Source organism: Penicillium bovifimosum (genome assembly GCF_028826915.1).
Source record: "Penicillium bovifimosum strain IBT 22155 chromosome Unknown utg000005l_segment0_segment0, whole genome shotgun sequence".
NCBI lineage: Eukaryota > Fungi > Ascomycota > Eurotiomycetes > Eurotiales > Aspergillaceae > Penicillium > Penicillium bovifimosum.
The window spans coordinates 5145405-5161755 of NW_026622714.1; the positions used below are offsets into that span (position 1 = coordinate 5145405).

At 51.2% G+C, this 16351-nt stretch overlaps 6 protein-coding genes across 6 annotated transcripts; 2 read left to right on the top strand and 4 right to left on the bottom strand.

Moving 5' to 3' along the window:
* Positions 1-31: 31 nt before the first annotated feature.
* Positions 32-799, bottom strand: N7515_007175 (uncharacterized protein; the record flags this gene model as incomplete). Its single annotated transcript, XM_056667919.1, has 1 exon — positions 32-799. One exon carries the CDS (start codon positions 797-799, stop codon positions 32-34), a length of 768 nt encoding a protein of 255 aa, XP_056521515.1.
* Positions 800-3166: 2367 nt separating this feature from the next.
* Positions 3167-3949, top strand: N7515_007176 (putative allergen; the record flags this gene model as incomplete). The annotated part of the gene is made up of 1 exon (XM_056667920.1): positions 3167-3949. The coding sequence occupies one exon, from the start codon at positions 3167-3169 to the stop codon at positions 3947-3949; it is 783 nt and encodes a 260-aa protein (XP_056521516.1).
* Positions 3950-4425: 476 nt separating this feature from the next.
* Positions 4426-5852, bottom strand: N7515_007177 (uncharacterized protein; the record flags this gene model as incomplete). The annotated part of the gene is made up of 2 exons (XM_056667921.1): positions 4426-5684; positions 5744-5852. 2 exons carry the CDS (start codon positions 5850-5852, stop codon positions 4426-4428), a joined length of 1368 nt encoding a protein of 455 aa, XP_056521517.1.
* Positions 5853-6950: 1098 nt separating this feature from the next.
* Positions 6951-11378, bottom strand: N7515_007178 (uncharacterized protein; the record flags this gene model as incomplete). The annotated part of the gene is made up of 7 exons (XM_056667922.1): positions 6951-7496; positions 7547-7797; positions 7851-8097; positions 8148-8591; positions 8639-10918; positions 11013-11201; positions 11298-11378. Coding segments are annotated over 7 exons (4038 nt in total), but the record flags the coding sequence as incomplete, so codon positions are not given.
* Positions 11379-12357: 979 nt separating this feature from the next.
* Positions 12358-12540, top strand: N7515_007179 (uncharacterized protein; the record flags this gene model as incomplete). Its single annotated transcript, XM_056667923.1, has 1 exon — positions 12358-12540. One exon carries the CDS (start codon positions 12358-12360, stop codon positions 12538-12540), a length of 183 nt encoding a protein of 60 aa, XP_056521519.1.
* A 275-nt stretch (positions 12541-12815) lies between these two features.
* N7515_007180 (Sfi1 family protein) lies at positions 12816-16155 on the bottom strand (the record flags this gene model as incomplete). Its single annotated transcript, XM_056667924.1, has 2 exons — positions 12816-16039; positions 16092-16155. 2 exons carry the CDS (start codon positions 16153-16155, stop codon positions 12816-12818), a joined length of 3288 nt encoding a protein of 1095 aa, XP_056521520.1.
* Positions 16156-16351: the final 196 nt, after the last annotated feature.

Sequence of the window (16351 nt, forward strand, 5' to 3'; positions counted from 1 at the left end):
CATTAAGGAACACGACGACGGCGCTATCTACTCATACGAAGGTATGTATATGACATCTATATACGAAATCCGTCGTCGTGTTCCTTAATGTCCAATAGCACTCTGTGACTCCCAGACCGTCAGGCACCTCTATGGTGCGTCGCTTAACGCCTGAGCCTTGGAGATAGAATCCCAGCATACGCGCAAAGCGATTTGCGGTGTTCCTGGACGATTTCAGCAGCAAGATCGATGCCAGCATCACCAGATAGCCCTCCTCTTCCTTGCGTACGTAGCCGTTCATGATGGCACTGGTGTTGCAGGCTAGTTCGGTCATCAGGTTCGTGAATAGTGGCGCATGCTCAGAGAGCTCTTTTCCCATCATTGACATGTCTAGTTGCCTGACATCCTCGTCGGCCTTCCACTGGCCGAATGTAAACAGCCGCCGTAGCTCACCAAATTCTGCGCGTATTCCATGGACTAAATATTCTATCGCAACGTCCATAATATCGACCATGATAGGATCATCTCTTATATCTTTGATGATGGCCTCCGAGTCGTCCGTAAACAAGGTGCGTAGGATACCCAATTTTTTGTTTGTACGTCGCTTTCCTCTGGCGCCATTGTTGTGATCGATCCAGTATTTGACGAGCTGAGGGAAGCTCCAACTCCATTCTTGAAGCAAATCAGCGACATGGGAGACCCTTTCATGTACGCTTTCATGTACGTTGTTGATGCGACGTGGACGGTCATCGGTTGTGTCTTCCCCGCAATTTTGGGTCGAGCGCGGACGCTTCGATCTCGACGGCCTTAGCTCAGACATGGTTGATAGTGTATGGAGTAATGAAGATAAAGGAGAAGACGCTGGAGGCCAAGTTTTGAGAAGAAAATGGACGTGGTGGTCGAGATATTATGGTTCAAAGAGAGAGGCTCGTTTCGTGGTTTTCCCCCGATCCTTCTGGACGGGCGGTCAAAGACCTCCTCAGCCCAAACATTTGCGCTGGACCTAACCATTACCTAATTTGGTTAGATATGTCATGTGATTGCACATGACCCAGCTAGTATAATGTTTGGTCTGAGCATGCTGAGGTAAGAGGTAACTGAGGTATTAAGTCAAGAACTCAAGATCAACAATGCACGGGGCTCGTCTGTTTGGTCTGTTTGCATGGAATCTACCACTTCTGGAGGTGGCGCCACTACAATACTGTGTACACAGTAGTTAACTAGAATGCAAGTAGATTTCGTCATCCGGGTAAATAAAAGTTACAGGCATCTATGATGATCTCGGCCGAAACTCGAAAGCCATCAGGCTATCAGCTCAAGATGTGGATTGGGTCCATGAGTAGTGTAGTCATAAGTAGTTGAATGGTTGCATGTTAGAGGATATCCATTTTGCTCGGAAAATTTGACATTGAAGCTAAGAAAACAAGGATAGAGAGCCTAGACTCGTTTCTGGTCACAGAAACGCCGAGAGTCGGGCCGAGACTAATAATGACGCCTCTAGCGTCTAACTTTATTTCTAACCAAGTCTGTCTATCGACCTCGGGAACGAATACAAGAAGCTCAAGGTGACATGTTCAAGCCATGTCTATCCTCGCGCTTTCAGCAGAGCAGTCGTGGGTATCAGTTACTCCGGGGCCACGGATTCCAAGTGCCGACTGGACCATTGACTGACTGGAACGCAGCGGAGTAATAGAAGGAATAGAAAAATCGAGGGCCCACCGAGGAAATCTAAGCCGTTGTGGTTTGTAAAGATTTTAAGAGATTTACAATGGAATTTCCAGGAAGAAGAGCAAGCCAAGACCGACTCGTGGCCTTTTCCACAAAGAAGAGAATTCAAGTTCAAGACAGAAAACCCTGGAAAGTCCTCTGAACCATGGATCGCCATCCGAGATATTTTAAGCTTACCTCTGATTGGCTTAAAAGTAGCCCTTGCCCTGCCAAGACTTTAAATTGTTTAATGATTGGTCAGACCGTATTCCAAATTAGCCAATCGCATAACAGTTCCTCTTGGACCATAACGTCGTCACCCGTGGCACACAGCTGGACATTCCCTCAAAGATGACACAAATCAACACAAACCCCTGAATCAACATGATCGAGATACTCGAAGTTAACATAGCTAATTGCAATACAACAAGTGATATACACTTGATCTTGAACAACCTATGCAGCTTGGTAATGCTGCGGCCACAGCCAAAATCTCCTCGGATCTGGCTTCCTGACAGTTCCGCATCTTTTAGTCTCAGCCTAAGACGATCTGATCATACCCCCGTTGGGCCCACACTGGGTCATTCTTTTAGAGACCCTCTGATCCGGCAGATCCAGTTCGCAAACTCTTTCTCTCGCTTCCAGACCCACGACGTTTCTGGTCGAATGCTGCGTTTTTGGGTCACACTGGCCCCCATCTCTATGAGTTACCCCTCTCAGACGCTTCATATTGGGTCGATCATGACAGTGTCTAACAAGGCTGATATACGGCACAATTGGAGATGCGGAGAGTCAGCGCCTTGCCGCTACCAGGATCGTGGTTACATCCCGACCTTACTCCCGGTTTACTGCCCATGGACAATGACCATTGACCAGGCCCACAGTCTGATGAGTCCTCCAATGAGAGATCTCTCGGATATTCTATAATTCTAGAATCCACCGATGGCTTGGATCAATGCGGATGGACCAGTCAGACTGTTAAGCCATGGTCCAGATTTACCTCAGTTTCTACCTCGTAGTCTCCAATGAGGTTGTCTATAATCAGCCAAAATCCACCGATCCAAAGAGTTTACTTGCTAAACCCAAGGCCCAGACCACTGTGGGATCCATGGCACACGACTCCTTCCTTCCTTTCAACGGTCTGACGTACTCACGCCCCAGTGGTTCCTGTGGATGGCGCCAGGTACGAGGCTCTTTGTGGTACTTGTGGACATCTTGTGGTCTCGACTTACGAGGCAAGTGTGGCGGACTGAAGGTTCTGTCGATTTCGAAAGGTATTTATACCTCTTCTTCTCCCTCATGTCAATTCTCGAATCTTCAAACCACACTCCTTTGGTAACCTGTTCGTTCCTTTGCAGCCTACCTCTGTCTTTACTTCTGTCTTTACAGTCCAACCAAGGCACAACACTCTTTACCTATCTTCACTGATACCTACATTCCTTTGTGACAACACACACACACACACACACTCTCCACCAAGATGCAGTTCGCCAAGTCTCTCCTTCTGCTGGCCGCCCTTGCCACTAGCACCCTGTCCCAACCCGCCGGCTTCGAACGTCGCCAGGCCTCCACCACCTCCGCCTCTCCCTCGTCCTCCGGCTCCTCCGGCGGTGGCTGGACCTCCACACCCTCAGGCCCCGGCTCCAAAGATGGCTTCGGCAGCTCCACCGCCTCTTCCGGCTCCGGCGAGACCTACCAGGGCAATGTCGGCAGCCCCTACGGCAGCAACATCATCGAGGTCTCCGAGTCCAAGGCCAGCGAGTACAAGTACGTCGCCGAATTCAAGGGCTCCCAGACCGACTCCTGGACCGTCGCCATCTTCAACAAGTACGGTCCCGACGGTAAGATGACTGGCTGGTTCGGCAACGCCTGCCAGACCTTCACTCTTGCCCCCGGCGAGACCAAGTACGTTGCCTTCGACGATGACTCCAACGGTGGCTGGGCTGCCGCCTCCGGCTCCACCATCCCCACCGACAACATGGGTGGCTACGCTTCCACCTGGGGTGAGTTTGATTTCGGCTCCGCTACCAACACTGGCTGGTCTGGCTTCGATGTTTCTTGTATCTCTGCCCAGAACGCTGGCATGCCCATCTCTGGTATGAAGATTTGTGATGTGCTCGGTGGCACTTGCTCTTCCATCACCAAGGATGCTGCCCAGGTTGACAACGCTTATACTTCTGCTGAGACTGATGTCGGTGGTATCGGTGGTAACTTGGGCTCCGGTCCTGCTCGTCTGGCCGTTACCCTTGACTACAGCGGTTAAATTTTGTTTTCTTTGATATTATATATGACTGGATATGATCTTGAAGATAGACTCTTGGATCATTCTATTTCGAAGGATGGTCTAACCCCAGCTGGCATGGTTTCTGCTTCTTTGTCAATATAGAGACTTCTAGGCTGGCCCTTTTTGGTTATTGAATATAACACACTCTTTCATTTTTTTTTTCAATAATTTCCCATCTTCCTCTTCTGCCTATCATCGGTGCTATAAGATTCTCTGGAGCTTCTAGATGCTCGCGTGGCGTTAACCTTGGAACGTGGCGGGCGTGACCGCATGATTGCACATTCCCCCGCCTCCACCTTAAGAATACCTTCGAGAGCTACCCGGCAGTAGAATTAAACACAAAGATAAGAATAAGAATAAAGTTAAAGTTCATTCATAGAAACATCAGAGTATATCGACAAATTCGTTACTGACTTCAAATCCGCTGAACAGATCGCACAAAAAACATCACAGGCCTATTTCCGGGCACTAACCAAACCATAGAACTCAAGCGGCTTGATACTGAACGCACCATTCGACTCAAGCTTATAGTTAGGATCCGCCAGCTCAAACGTAGTATCCTTCAAGATACTAGCAAGAGTAAAGAACGACCACCGCCAAGCCCAGATTTTACCAATGCACTCCCGCTTACCGTTACCGAAGCCCTTCTTCGCAGCAGCGGGGAGCTGATCCCACTTCTCGCCGAGCACACGCTCAGGCTTGAAGTCCTCGGGGTCCTCGAAAACAGCCGGGTCACGGTTAACCTGGCTCAAGATCGCAATCATGGGCTGGTTGTGGGCGATCTGGTATTCGCCGCCACCGAGGAGAATGGGGCTCTTGTCGTCGGAGGGAATGGGCTCAATGTTGAAGCCTGGTGCGGTGGCGGAGAGACGGATCGACTCACGCAGGATGGCCTCGACGTAGTTGAGGCTCTTCAGGTGCTCGAGGTCGATCTTGCCGTCGCCGACGACGCGGTCGAGTTCCTCGTGCGCTTTGGCGATTGCACTGGGGTTCATCATTAGGTAGTACAGGGCGTACGAGATGAGGTTGGGGGCTGTGGCGGCCCCGATGAAGATTGAGATGATTTCATCAATGACTTGCGACTCGGTGAGCTTCTCGCCGCTCTCAGGGTCGGCGTCGTTCAGCATGGCGTCGAGGATGTCCTTGCGGGCTGTCTCGGGGTTCTCTTTGCGGGTCTTAATCACCTGCGCTGCGAAGTTGCGCATCGTCTTGGTGTCCTTGTCGAAGCGGCGCTGGTATAGCCAGTTCAGGAGCTTGGGCCGGGTGGGTCGCTTCATTGCCTCCATGGTGGCGCTCTCCATGGCGTTGATCATGGGTGGCTCGGCGCCTTCGAGCACGTGCACGCGCTGGTTGAAAAAGCATTGCATGCAAGATGCGATGAGGAGGCGATCCAGGTCCTTGGTGAGCAAAGTGCGGGTCTTGGTTCCTGCGCTCCACTTCTTCGTCAGGTCTGGGATGACCTCCGCCATGTCGCTGAAGAGGCTGTCGGTCGCGGACTGCGTGAGATGAGGCATCATGATCCGGTGGGCGATGCCCCAGCTCTTCTCGTAATCGTATGCTGTGAACAGACTGTCGTGCACGGCATGACGGATTTCCACTACTGGACCTGTTACGCATTTGCGGAATCGAGTCTCGTCGCAAATCTCTTCCAACAGAGCGACACTGCCGATAAATACGATCTCATGGCCGAGGGCGTTGATTTTGAAAATAGAGCCTAAACTGTTAGTTTCTTTTACTCTCAAAGGCTGGGTGAGCTGCTGCTTGCTAGCTTACCAAATTGCTTGGCCAGCTTGTTCAGCGAGTTCCACGTCTCATTGGGGTTGACGTCGAAAACATTTCCCAGGAGAGGAACTCCGGGCGGTCCTGGAATTTTTGTAGGCATATCGCTGAGAAAGGATGGGGTATATCTAAGTCAGAGAGGAGAGACAAGATTCGATCTCCCCAGCGGGCGGGGGAAGCAAGCAGCCTTAAAGCGCCATCGTCTTTGTTGACTTTCATATTGCATAAACTTGCATGGGTTTTCTGATCGACAGATCAAGGCGACCCGAGGCGATTGGCTCAAAAGGGATCTCACGCTCGGTCTATGTCCCCATCGTTCACTAAAGTTTCGGGACGAGCTGAAGAGATCGGCGCCATTGCGATGTAATAGCGCAGATTGGCGCCGCCGATCATTCCTATATTGGTAACGTATCAGGCTACATCTGGGACCCATCTGCAGCCATCTGGGGCTTCTGGAGTAGCCAAAGCACGCTACGGGCTGTAGTGCAACCAGTGAGGTCAATGGTGTTCAGCACAATTGTCAGCCGGAAGCTCCTGCAGAGTTTTCCATGTTTGGCTTTGCATCGCAGGTCTTGCACTGCTTTCGTCTCCACGCAGCTTGACCGCTTTGTGTTGTGTGCTTCGTACAACGTAGGGTGTAGTGATGGGGTCGATCGTTTCGTGAGGTGTGACTGCGGTTGGCCAACATCGTTATGTGACGAAGTAACACAAACGTGGAAAATAGAATACATAATCATCGAAACATGACTTGTCTGTGTGGCTGTCGGCTGTCGGCGGGGCTAGGTAGATCGCAACTACTGTAGTAACATCCCCCCAGCCTCCTCGTTCCCTGAGGAACGTCATCTGCCACATCACATTATTCTGCAGGGATATGCTATGAGTTGTGGGTATCGTTCATCCACTTGCCGAAGCTGCTCAAATTATGCGCGAATAGCAAGCCCTTCATTTCAGCATTTCAGTGGAGACTGTAAGGGCGTATGCTGGAGGAAGATCCCGAGGTCCTTTCATGAACGAGCCTGGCCATGTGGGCAGTCATTAGAACGATGGGAAAGACCACCCAAATTCTTCTAACAATATTATCGCTAAACGCATCTACTCGATCATGACAAAACATCATGGATACTGCCAGCCTTCAAACTCGATTGTAACTGGAGCCAGGGTATGCATGATGCAGGTCATAAGTACAGCGACTCCCTAACCTAGAATCCAAAGCTGTCCAGCAACGAATTGGCATCAGGCTCATGGAACATGGTAGGAGGCGGTTTAGGCTTGGGTTTTGCTCTTCTTTCTCTGCTGTACTCCCGGGAGTAGGTTCGGTAGCGACAGCTTGCACCGAGACATCTGCACGTCGCACCGGCATATCAGCAACCACGAGGCTGCTGCGCCGCCGAAGCAATTTACGGTAATCGACTCCGTTCTCGGCTGTTTCTAGGGAAGTGTCTGGTTTCAACGAATCCTGAGTAGGCAGTTCACCCAAGAACTCCCAGTGGCGTACTAAATCGAGAGCAAGAAGGTCGCAGCCCATGCGGTCATAGAGTCGGGCATTGCGAATGACGAACTCCCATTCCTCCCTTGGCCGCACTTTGGAGGCACCTTTGAGGGTTTGGAGGGTCATTGCGCGAAGTTGGTGATACAATACTACCAACGCCGGATCATTGGAAAGATAGGATTTGGACTGTAGGGTGACTCGCCCAGGGCTTCCAGGGGTGGCTGGGGTTGCTGATGATAGAAGGGTTTCGACCGGGGACTACGTCTGGTCAGTTGCGGTTCGACTAGCAGAGAGATATATATACTCACGATCAGTGCCCGCACCGCCATGTCCCGCCGTCCAAGCATCCAGAAAGCCCAGGAGGCCATCCAGCGGTTGCCCTCCGAAGCAGCCTCAGGCAATACTTTTTCTTCTAATAGTTCTCGAAGAACGGGTCCATTGTCCCCTTCCACGGCTCGTGTGATGACGATTGCAAGCTGGAGATCGCCCATTTGATTGATGATGACATTCGTAGCATCCCGCAAATGGTCGGCGAGAAGGAAAAAAGATGCTGCGTATTCTGGTCAATGTTAGCCGTCGCCGCTTAATTGTGTGACACGAAGTTAAGATTACCATATCGCCGCTTTCCAAGTAATGCATAAGCATTTTTCAGAGCAGATGTCCTCCATCGCGGTTCTTTGAAGTCATTCGCAAGTAGACGTTGGGTCGCTGCTTGTTCGCGGTTCCAGTGTGCAATACGCCAAAGACCCTGCAGAACATTTTTCTTTCCGAGGGCGAGGTAATACAGTGTACAGTCAATGGGGTTTCTCTCTTCCGTCTTAGTGTATTCACACCGAGCCAGTATTTCTAGTTGCACTCTCTAATCAAGAAGTTAGTCGTAAGCGAAGAACACCAATGACGGAAACGCACCACAGCTGCGGAATCTGACAGCCACATGAATAGACCGCTCTCACGAGCAGCCTTCCAAGTCAACTTTCCATTGAATTGTCGGGAGACAAGATCCGTCAGGATATCTTGGCTACTGCTATGGTAAGCCCAGACAATCTCTCTCCATGAAACAGTGTCTTTGTTAGCAACTCCTTGACTCCGTCGCAACATGTGCTGTCGAAAGAACAGGAGATAGCGTGCTGCGTTATCGTCCATTGACCGCCGGTGCTTATCAACCATGGCAACGCATTCAATGGTGTCTGCCAAGCGGAATTGTTCGTGGCTAGACAGTTGCGGCAGGGCAATTCGTGCTAAGCTTTCATTGAGAGCGACTGCGGTTTTTTCATCCATGACAGAGGATATTTCCTCATCGGTGTGATCGACATAAGAAGAGCGCATCTCCTTAGAAAACGCTTGTTGGGAAGACTGGCTTTGTGAGCTTTGAAAGAAAAGGCATATAAAGGGACACTTACGTCTGGCTTGTAGAAATATTCTACCGGCATCTCTAGGAAACCGTCTAGGTCGTCCCCCTCGGTGTAGAACTTCAGCTTACGGTGTAGTTTCAACAAGATTGAATGTACCAAACTAGTCTTGCCAGCCAGAATGCACTGTGCCAAGTACTGTGGATGAAATACAGGCAATGGACCGTTCAGCCTGCTGACAAGGTCGAAGAGATCAACAGTCGACAACCCTCGAGATGGCATCCGAAGCTCGGAAACCAGGCGATCTCCGACATCGATGTTCTTGTCATAGACAAACAGTTGATTTCCTGCTCCAATGACCAAATGGCCGTTGTTCAGCCAGCAAGAGTCTCCTATGGGGTGAGGTGTAAGGTCTCGAATCCAGATCTCTCGGACTTGTGTCCACGACGGTCGGGAGTCGAGATAATCATAACGGAGCTGAGACAAGAGAATAACCTTGTGCGGAAATCCCACGGCTAATATGGACTGCTTATCTGGGGTCGAGGTCCAATCCAAATCCCTTATGGTATCATATGAAGCGAAATGCTCCTCAAACTCTAGCTGGGCGTTATTGGTATCCCATATTGTGAGATGAGTCCGTTCTTCATCAACCAAGGCGGCCTTGCGAATAGAGCTCGCACTAGCCAGAGATGGGTTGACGATGCCAGTGTCAACTGTTGATTGAAGTAGCCAATCAATTTTAACGGCCACCGGGTCAACGGTGGCTGTCCAGGTCCGCACCACTCCACTGTGGGTATAGGAGAGAGCAATGTCGGTGGAGAAAGAGTCGAAGAACCCCGAAGTCTTCGCTTTAGGCCCAGCTGGGTCCACCGGGAGTATGTATGCGACGTCTTCCTTCAATCCCATGTCAAAGCTGCAGAAGTCTCGTAATTGATAATCACGTTCATTTACAGCTCTCTCCTTTTCTGCGTCTTGCACAGGGCGTCGTATCTCCCATGCAATTCCGTGCATGTCTCCCCAGATAGTCGCTACATAGAAAACATCTGCAGTCGCTTCAGTGCTGGGGATCGGCAACACGCACAATGGTTTGCCGGGCCTGGTAAATGGCAACGAGGCCAATTTCTTGGCATGATTCGAGCTGACATCCCATAAGGAAATTCCATTGTGGTGGAGATTAACAAGCAGATCCCCACACTCTAGTATGCATGTCCGATGAATGTGCTCATCCGAGAAGAGAACGCTCTTGCGCCCTAGAATGGAGCCACCTACTCGCCGCCGCTGTGTCCAAACGGTGGCTTTGTTATCGTTAGTACGTGACACCAGAGCGTCTCCAGTCGCATTTCGGACAATTTTTTTGACAGGGGCAGTATGACCAGACCAGGAGGATCTCTGTGCAACTCTCCTCGTGCGTGGCGCAGGGTCAAATAGGACATCCACGCGGGAATCGTACCATTCAATTCGACCATCAAAGTGGTGGACCAGAACACTCAGTTTGTCATTCGATGTCGTACTTTGGAATGCGCGAATTTGAGCATAGTCTTCATGTGGCGGTCGATCGAATGCAAACCCAAAGTCCAAGCCCTCGACATGGAGAATATTGAAGACGCTCAACTTCGTCTTTGCTTTAGAGCCAATATCTTCCAAAGCCCAGGCAGACATGTGACCGTGGCCATCGATTACGATGCAAATCTCCGGGGCCTTACTCGCAACCTCGATGATATGTTCCAGCGCGTGGTTTTCCTTGTTCCCTGTGGTCCGCTGAACAGCACGCTCGGTCGCGACACAGAAGTCACGGCTATCCAAGATGAAGCCGTACCGCCGTTGGAGTCCTATATCGTCATCCAAAGCATGTCTAGGTTGTACTGACACATTCATGTCAATCTCTGCCCAGAATTGTAGAGCTGAGAGCGCGTGATGGTCGGTCACTGCCCATACTCGAATCTTGTTGTCGGCGCAAAATGTATACAGGACATTATCCATAGATTGCTCAGGGTGCCGAGGAAATCGCCAGTGTATCCCGGTGACGACGTTCGGATGAGGTAGGTACGAGTTTTCGAACCGGACCTCGTCAGCGCCAAACGCGAGTCGTCTCCATACCTTCACCAAGCGGTCATAATGCCCAATTGTGACAATCAAGGCCGAATCGGGGGAGAATTGAGCGAATTTGACCGGCGCCGCAAGCTTTCTTTTCCAGACAAGACGTGGTTCATCGTTCATAAACCAAAGGGCAAGGCGCGAGTTACCCACCAGGAGCTCGTTGGAGGAACCCCATGATAGTGTGGAGATCGGTTCGTCATCGTCAGAGGCACGGAGCGTATAAAGTAGAGACCACTAAACTCAGTCATATGTTAATATCAATTGCGATGCTATCATACGCCCGTGTCGCAGGTAGATCAAGATCGGGGGTGTGGGGGTGGATGCGCACCTTCAGTGTTTCGCCCTGGATGCCGTACGGCTGGTACACGAATACATCAGCCCCACCACAGACAGCAATTTTGCCAGATATCTCGTTGAAAGCTACAGCTTCGAGTGTTTCGGTATCATCGACGTAGATCGTTTGGAGGAGGGTCTGCGGACCGCCGAGGATAACCAGCGCGTGGCCGGAGATGTACGCCTATTGAGTAGCGCGCGGGGGCAATGGTCAGTGACGGGTGGATTTCAGCCAGCGGGGGAGCTGTAAGAAAAGATGTTGAAACATCCGGTCACTCACAACAACACGAAGATCATTCCACAGCGCGGTGCTGAAAGACTGGAGCTTCGCTGGGGGTCTCCCCGGCAGTATCGCTCGCATCGAGGCGACTGATTGTGAGGTTGAACGCTCGTTGCGCTGGAAGCCACGTTACACCATTGCCAGAACAAAATGTTTCCCTGGAAATAGGCAAAGTTACAAAAAGACTCGACGATGGGTGTATGTGAGGTTGTCTGTCTGGACATATACACCTTACCTCAGCATGCTCAGATCTGGGCACGCTGATTGGCTAAGTCATGAAACAATTTGGCGGGCCGCTGACCCTAACTTGGTTAATGTCAGTATCCACGTGACTTTACAGTCACCTGACCGCTATTTCCCCACAGATATATCAGCCCCTGATGGCAGCACCGAATGGATTTTCTCTCTCTCTCTCCCTGATGGCAGCAGGTGTAGACCTTGTAATGTTTGCAGCGGGGATTGAAAGGCAGGACCTGATGGGCTGCGAGCCAAGTTTAGGCTGTGGAAGGGATGATCTTCTTCAAGAGTGTGGCACTGGATCCAATGACGTGCGATTCTTTTGCGAAGAGTCAGGTCTATTGGTTCTAGTCCTGCTTCGGTTTCAGCGATGGCTAGAGCCACCGATTTAAAGCCTCGGGTGATCAGGTTTGCTCCCATCCTTTGGATAGCTTGGAAGCTGGATTCAGTGCCACACTCTTGAAGATCGTTCCATGGCCTAAACTTGGCTCGCAGCCCATCAGGTCCTGCCTTTCAATCCCCTCTCCAAATCTTACAAGGTCTACACCCGGTGCCAAAGGGCAGCCTTGAGGTCATTAAAGTTATCGTGGAGCCTCCGACCACGAGAAGAACACCTAAGATCTTCACCCATGAACTACCGATACTAGCCAAACCTCAACTCAGAGTCATAACTCACGCCTCCTCCCGCCGAGGACTTCTAGGGGTAGGGTGTGTGGCCCTAATCGGAACGAAGCTGATCGCCCAGAGGGCCCAGTACATGGGCACCACAGATGCTGTGAACCTCTACTTCAGTCACCTAGGGGCCATACTGGTAGCCCTAGAAATGGTCCAAGAAACCTGCCGTCACCCCCCAACACTTCGGGATTGTTTCCAAGTGGTCATCGTCACCGCCTGCCAGGCAGCTCTCAAATATCTGACCAATCCCGGCTGGCAAAGCGGCCAGGCTCTGATCGTCAAGATCCTTCAAAAGGCAGACACCATGATCTGCGACGGATTCGATGACTGAGTCATATTAGACACATACTCGTTTTTGTACAGTTATGTCAACAAGAAACAGTTCACAGGTTCATATCTTAAGTTATTACATTCAATCATGGCAAAAGTACACAGCAGTACACCAAAGACTGAAAACCCCTTAAACTCGCTATATGCTGCGCCGGACGATGCATTGAATGAAACATGATCGCACCTATGGACAAGGCATGAAAGGAGGACTATAATCATCGCTGATGTACATGATGCCAAAGAAGCTGCAAAGAAGTCATATATCGGACAAGAACGTCAAGATCGTCGATTCGCTGACCTGCGACCATCCGTCGGAGACTCGGGAGGTTCCTCATCCACGAAGCGGACGCTATTCCCCACCGAGCTTCGCCGACCTGTCCGTGGGCGTTTGGAAGATGTTGAGAGAGCAGTCGTAGTCCCAGCCCGAAGGAGTCGACTTGCGAAAGGTGTGCGTAGAGGTGTGGCGGGAGTAGTGGACATTTGGGCAAGGGCTCGCGCACGGGCGGCTCGTTTTGAGGGGGAAGTTGTGAAGTTGGGGGTTGCCAGGGGGCTTGCAGAGATGGGATCATGGGAGGTTGCTTGGGATGTTGTCGTCAAGTCACTGATTTTGAAAGGCGTCTCAACCTGGTCTTGATACCACGGGTCGAATATCGCTGAGCCAGCACGGTCGCCATTTCCATACGTTGACATAGGTGCGGGTGTCAAAGATGGACCCGCAGAATCTCGGGCCTCCAGTTTCATTCGGGCACTGTCCACCCAGTCGCGGAACATAGCCCTTGAGTGTTTCCGCAAATTCCTCTCCCGCATGGCTTCAGCGGTTTCAGTGGTACTGCCGATCTGGAATATGCGAAGGCTGAGCTTGCGAAGAGAAGCAGCTGCCAGGCGTAGGGCGTGCAACCGGTACACGTTGTCTGCCTGATCTTCCATCTCACGACGAATGACAAAGGTTTCAGACATTTGCATGAGCTGGTCAAATGCAACCTGGCGGAAATATGAATCGTCGGCATCCTGGCAGTCCTCAAGCCTCTTGGTTGTTTTGTCATGCCATTGAATGAATATCTCGGATACATCAGCAAGCAGCTTTTCGCGATCGACGTCACTAGCTTGTTGCTGCATCTCCATAACCGTGCGAGCTTTCGATGACCAGGTAGTCAGCGCCTTGGATGCGAGGTTGATCTTGACTTTCCGCCGGACTTTCGCATACGCTTCTTGTCGCCGTCGTTTCCCGGAGTCAACTTTGGCCTGGTGCCATTGCTTCACGGTCTTCTTCATCAAGAAGTAAAATCGAGCGTTTTGGGCCCAACCTTCCATCTTGGACACCTGTCCAAGCTTGGACCGCCAGATCGTAAGAGACTCAGCTGCAAGCCGCGGTGCATAGAACTCTGATGCAACATACTCTCGCTCTCGCTGGAGCTGCACCTGGTCACGCCAGATGGCAAACTTGGATCGAACCAAATTATTGGTCTGATGATCCTCATGAGCTTCAGCATTGGTAAGTAGGCGGTTATAAGTATCCCGAGTGTTTGTCACGAATCGACCAAAGACTTCGCGCTTGATGCGTTGCTCGCGTATTCTTCGCATCAACTCAAACCTTTCCATAACGACCCACTTGTACATAGCCTCCATTTTAAGGCGCTCGTCAACACGAGCTTGAAGGGCCAAGCAGCGAAGCGTATCATTCCAGGAAACCCACGCGTTTTTTTGAATTCGATGGCGATCTGCCTCTTCTGCTTGTTTAAGCGTTCGGGCCTTCTCAATCCAATGTGATAGAGCATTCCGTACAATCCTGGTATCCACCATCTCAGAGACCCGAGAAGCAGCCGGGGCCAGCCGGGCTTGAATTCTCCATTCATCAAAGGATGCTCTGAGGTCATGCTGGCGCCGAGAAGTCTGAACTTCCTGATCTGCCAAAGCAATGGTTCTGGAGTGTTGAGACCATACCTGAAATGCCGACTTCAGAGCTGACCGTTTGTTATTGAGATCTATCTCATGGTCGCGCTCTCGATTGGTTCGTAAACTCCGAAGCCAGGAGAGTAGCGATCGTCTCTTGAGTCGATAATCGGAAACCTCTAGCACACGACGGTCGCAGAAGCACCACCACCAGTCCCAGAATGATGTTTTTTGAAGCCTCGTGTTGCGCACACTTATGGCCTGAGCCTCTGCTGCCTTCACATGTTGGACTTTCTTCCGCCAAGCATTGAAAGGTCGTTGTAGTGCAAAACGTTGGGCCTTCATCTCGTTGACGGCAGTGATCTCGCGCCATGCACTGAAATATTTGACGCTGAGAACATGTCTTCTAGCAGCAGACGTCCGGGCCACTTCTTCCGACGTGAGTTGAGCCCAATGGCTAAACGCCTTTGTCATAAGATATAAGTCACGCGCACGACTTGCTCGCGCTTCAAGGTGTTTGAAGAATCGATCTGTTCGGGCCGAGTGGCGTTTCTCTTGAATCACCGCTCGCCATGGTTCAAAGGCCTGTCGCATGAGAAGGATGCGGTCATAGTTTACCGCGCGTGTCTCCCTAGTCTCGCGAATTTGTCGTGCTTGAAAGGCCTTTTTCAGCCATTGTGTCAGAATCCGGCGGCAGTTCGATCGCTGTCGGTACATATTGAAAGTTGACGCATCTCGAAGCAGATCTGACAGCTGCGGGCGATATAGGAACTCGGGTGGCACCTCTTCTTTATCGAAAGAGTCGTGCTCTGGGCTCTGTGACATGATTGACTGCCCTTCTTCCGACTCAGAGCTGTCGGAAGATTCGGAAGAGGGTTGGCGGGGGGGACGTGAAGCTTCAGCCATTCTCTTTGAACGATCACGAGCAACAGCCGACCTCGCAACGACTCCGTTCGTCAATGGGGTCTCCCCTGGTGCTTCATGCTTATTTTCTATTCCATCAAACCGACTCAGCAACCGTCGACCGACATCCAAAAATTGGCTGATCAATTGTGTCCGATCCGGCGATTTGGTAGGCCCAGGGTTATGTCTTGGGGTAGGCGACAGTTTTGGCTCGAGAAATTCAGGTTTGCCAATTTCGAGCCTGGACATGGAGGACCGCGAGCTGGGGCGGTTGACGAAGCTCCTTTGTGTAACGTCCTCACCAATATCGTACGTAGTGTTGAATGATGCGCGCCGTTTGGGTGTCGGGGTGACTCCGTTCATGGCTGGGAGATGGTCATGTTCAACAGTCTGGCTGTGAGTGGCCTCCACTGTATTTTGGTCGTAATCATGTGTCTCATTGAGATTTGTAGATCCTTCATCGCCAAGTTCGATCACGATGCCCACCTGCTGGAGCGCATTCTCGAATTTGTCGAAGAGGGTGTCGCCGCGTACGTCTTTGCCCCCCATCTTGAACAGGAAGCGCAGACACGCATGACCTGAATCCGCGTTGGCGCCATGTTGTCCAATGACTTCGTCGTATGCCTCGAAGAGCGCCCGGAATGGGAGTCGATCCGCTTCGGGTTTTGTCTCGGCGCTGGCGACAACCTGGTAGAGAAAACCGACATCTGGGCATACGTTAGCCCTCGTCAAGTGAATGGGTGCTAAAGCGGGTCATACCATCATCTGAAAGAGATGAGTTCTCTTCGGTCACGGCTCGACGCTGAGAGGATATCGGAGGCATCGAAAATTCGCGATATTAAGGCGCGCTTGTCGCATTTGGGTCATAAAGCTGTACAACCAAATAAATCATCGCGAAGGCGGGGAACGCCAAAGATAGAAGATATGGACAGGCAGACACACTCTGCGATCAGTAAATCCAGAACAATAGTAACAACGGCCTAAGCCATGCGCCGACAATCGTATCAACGGCGAGCTCA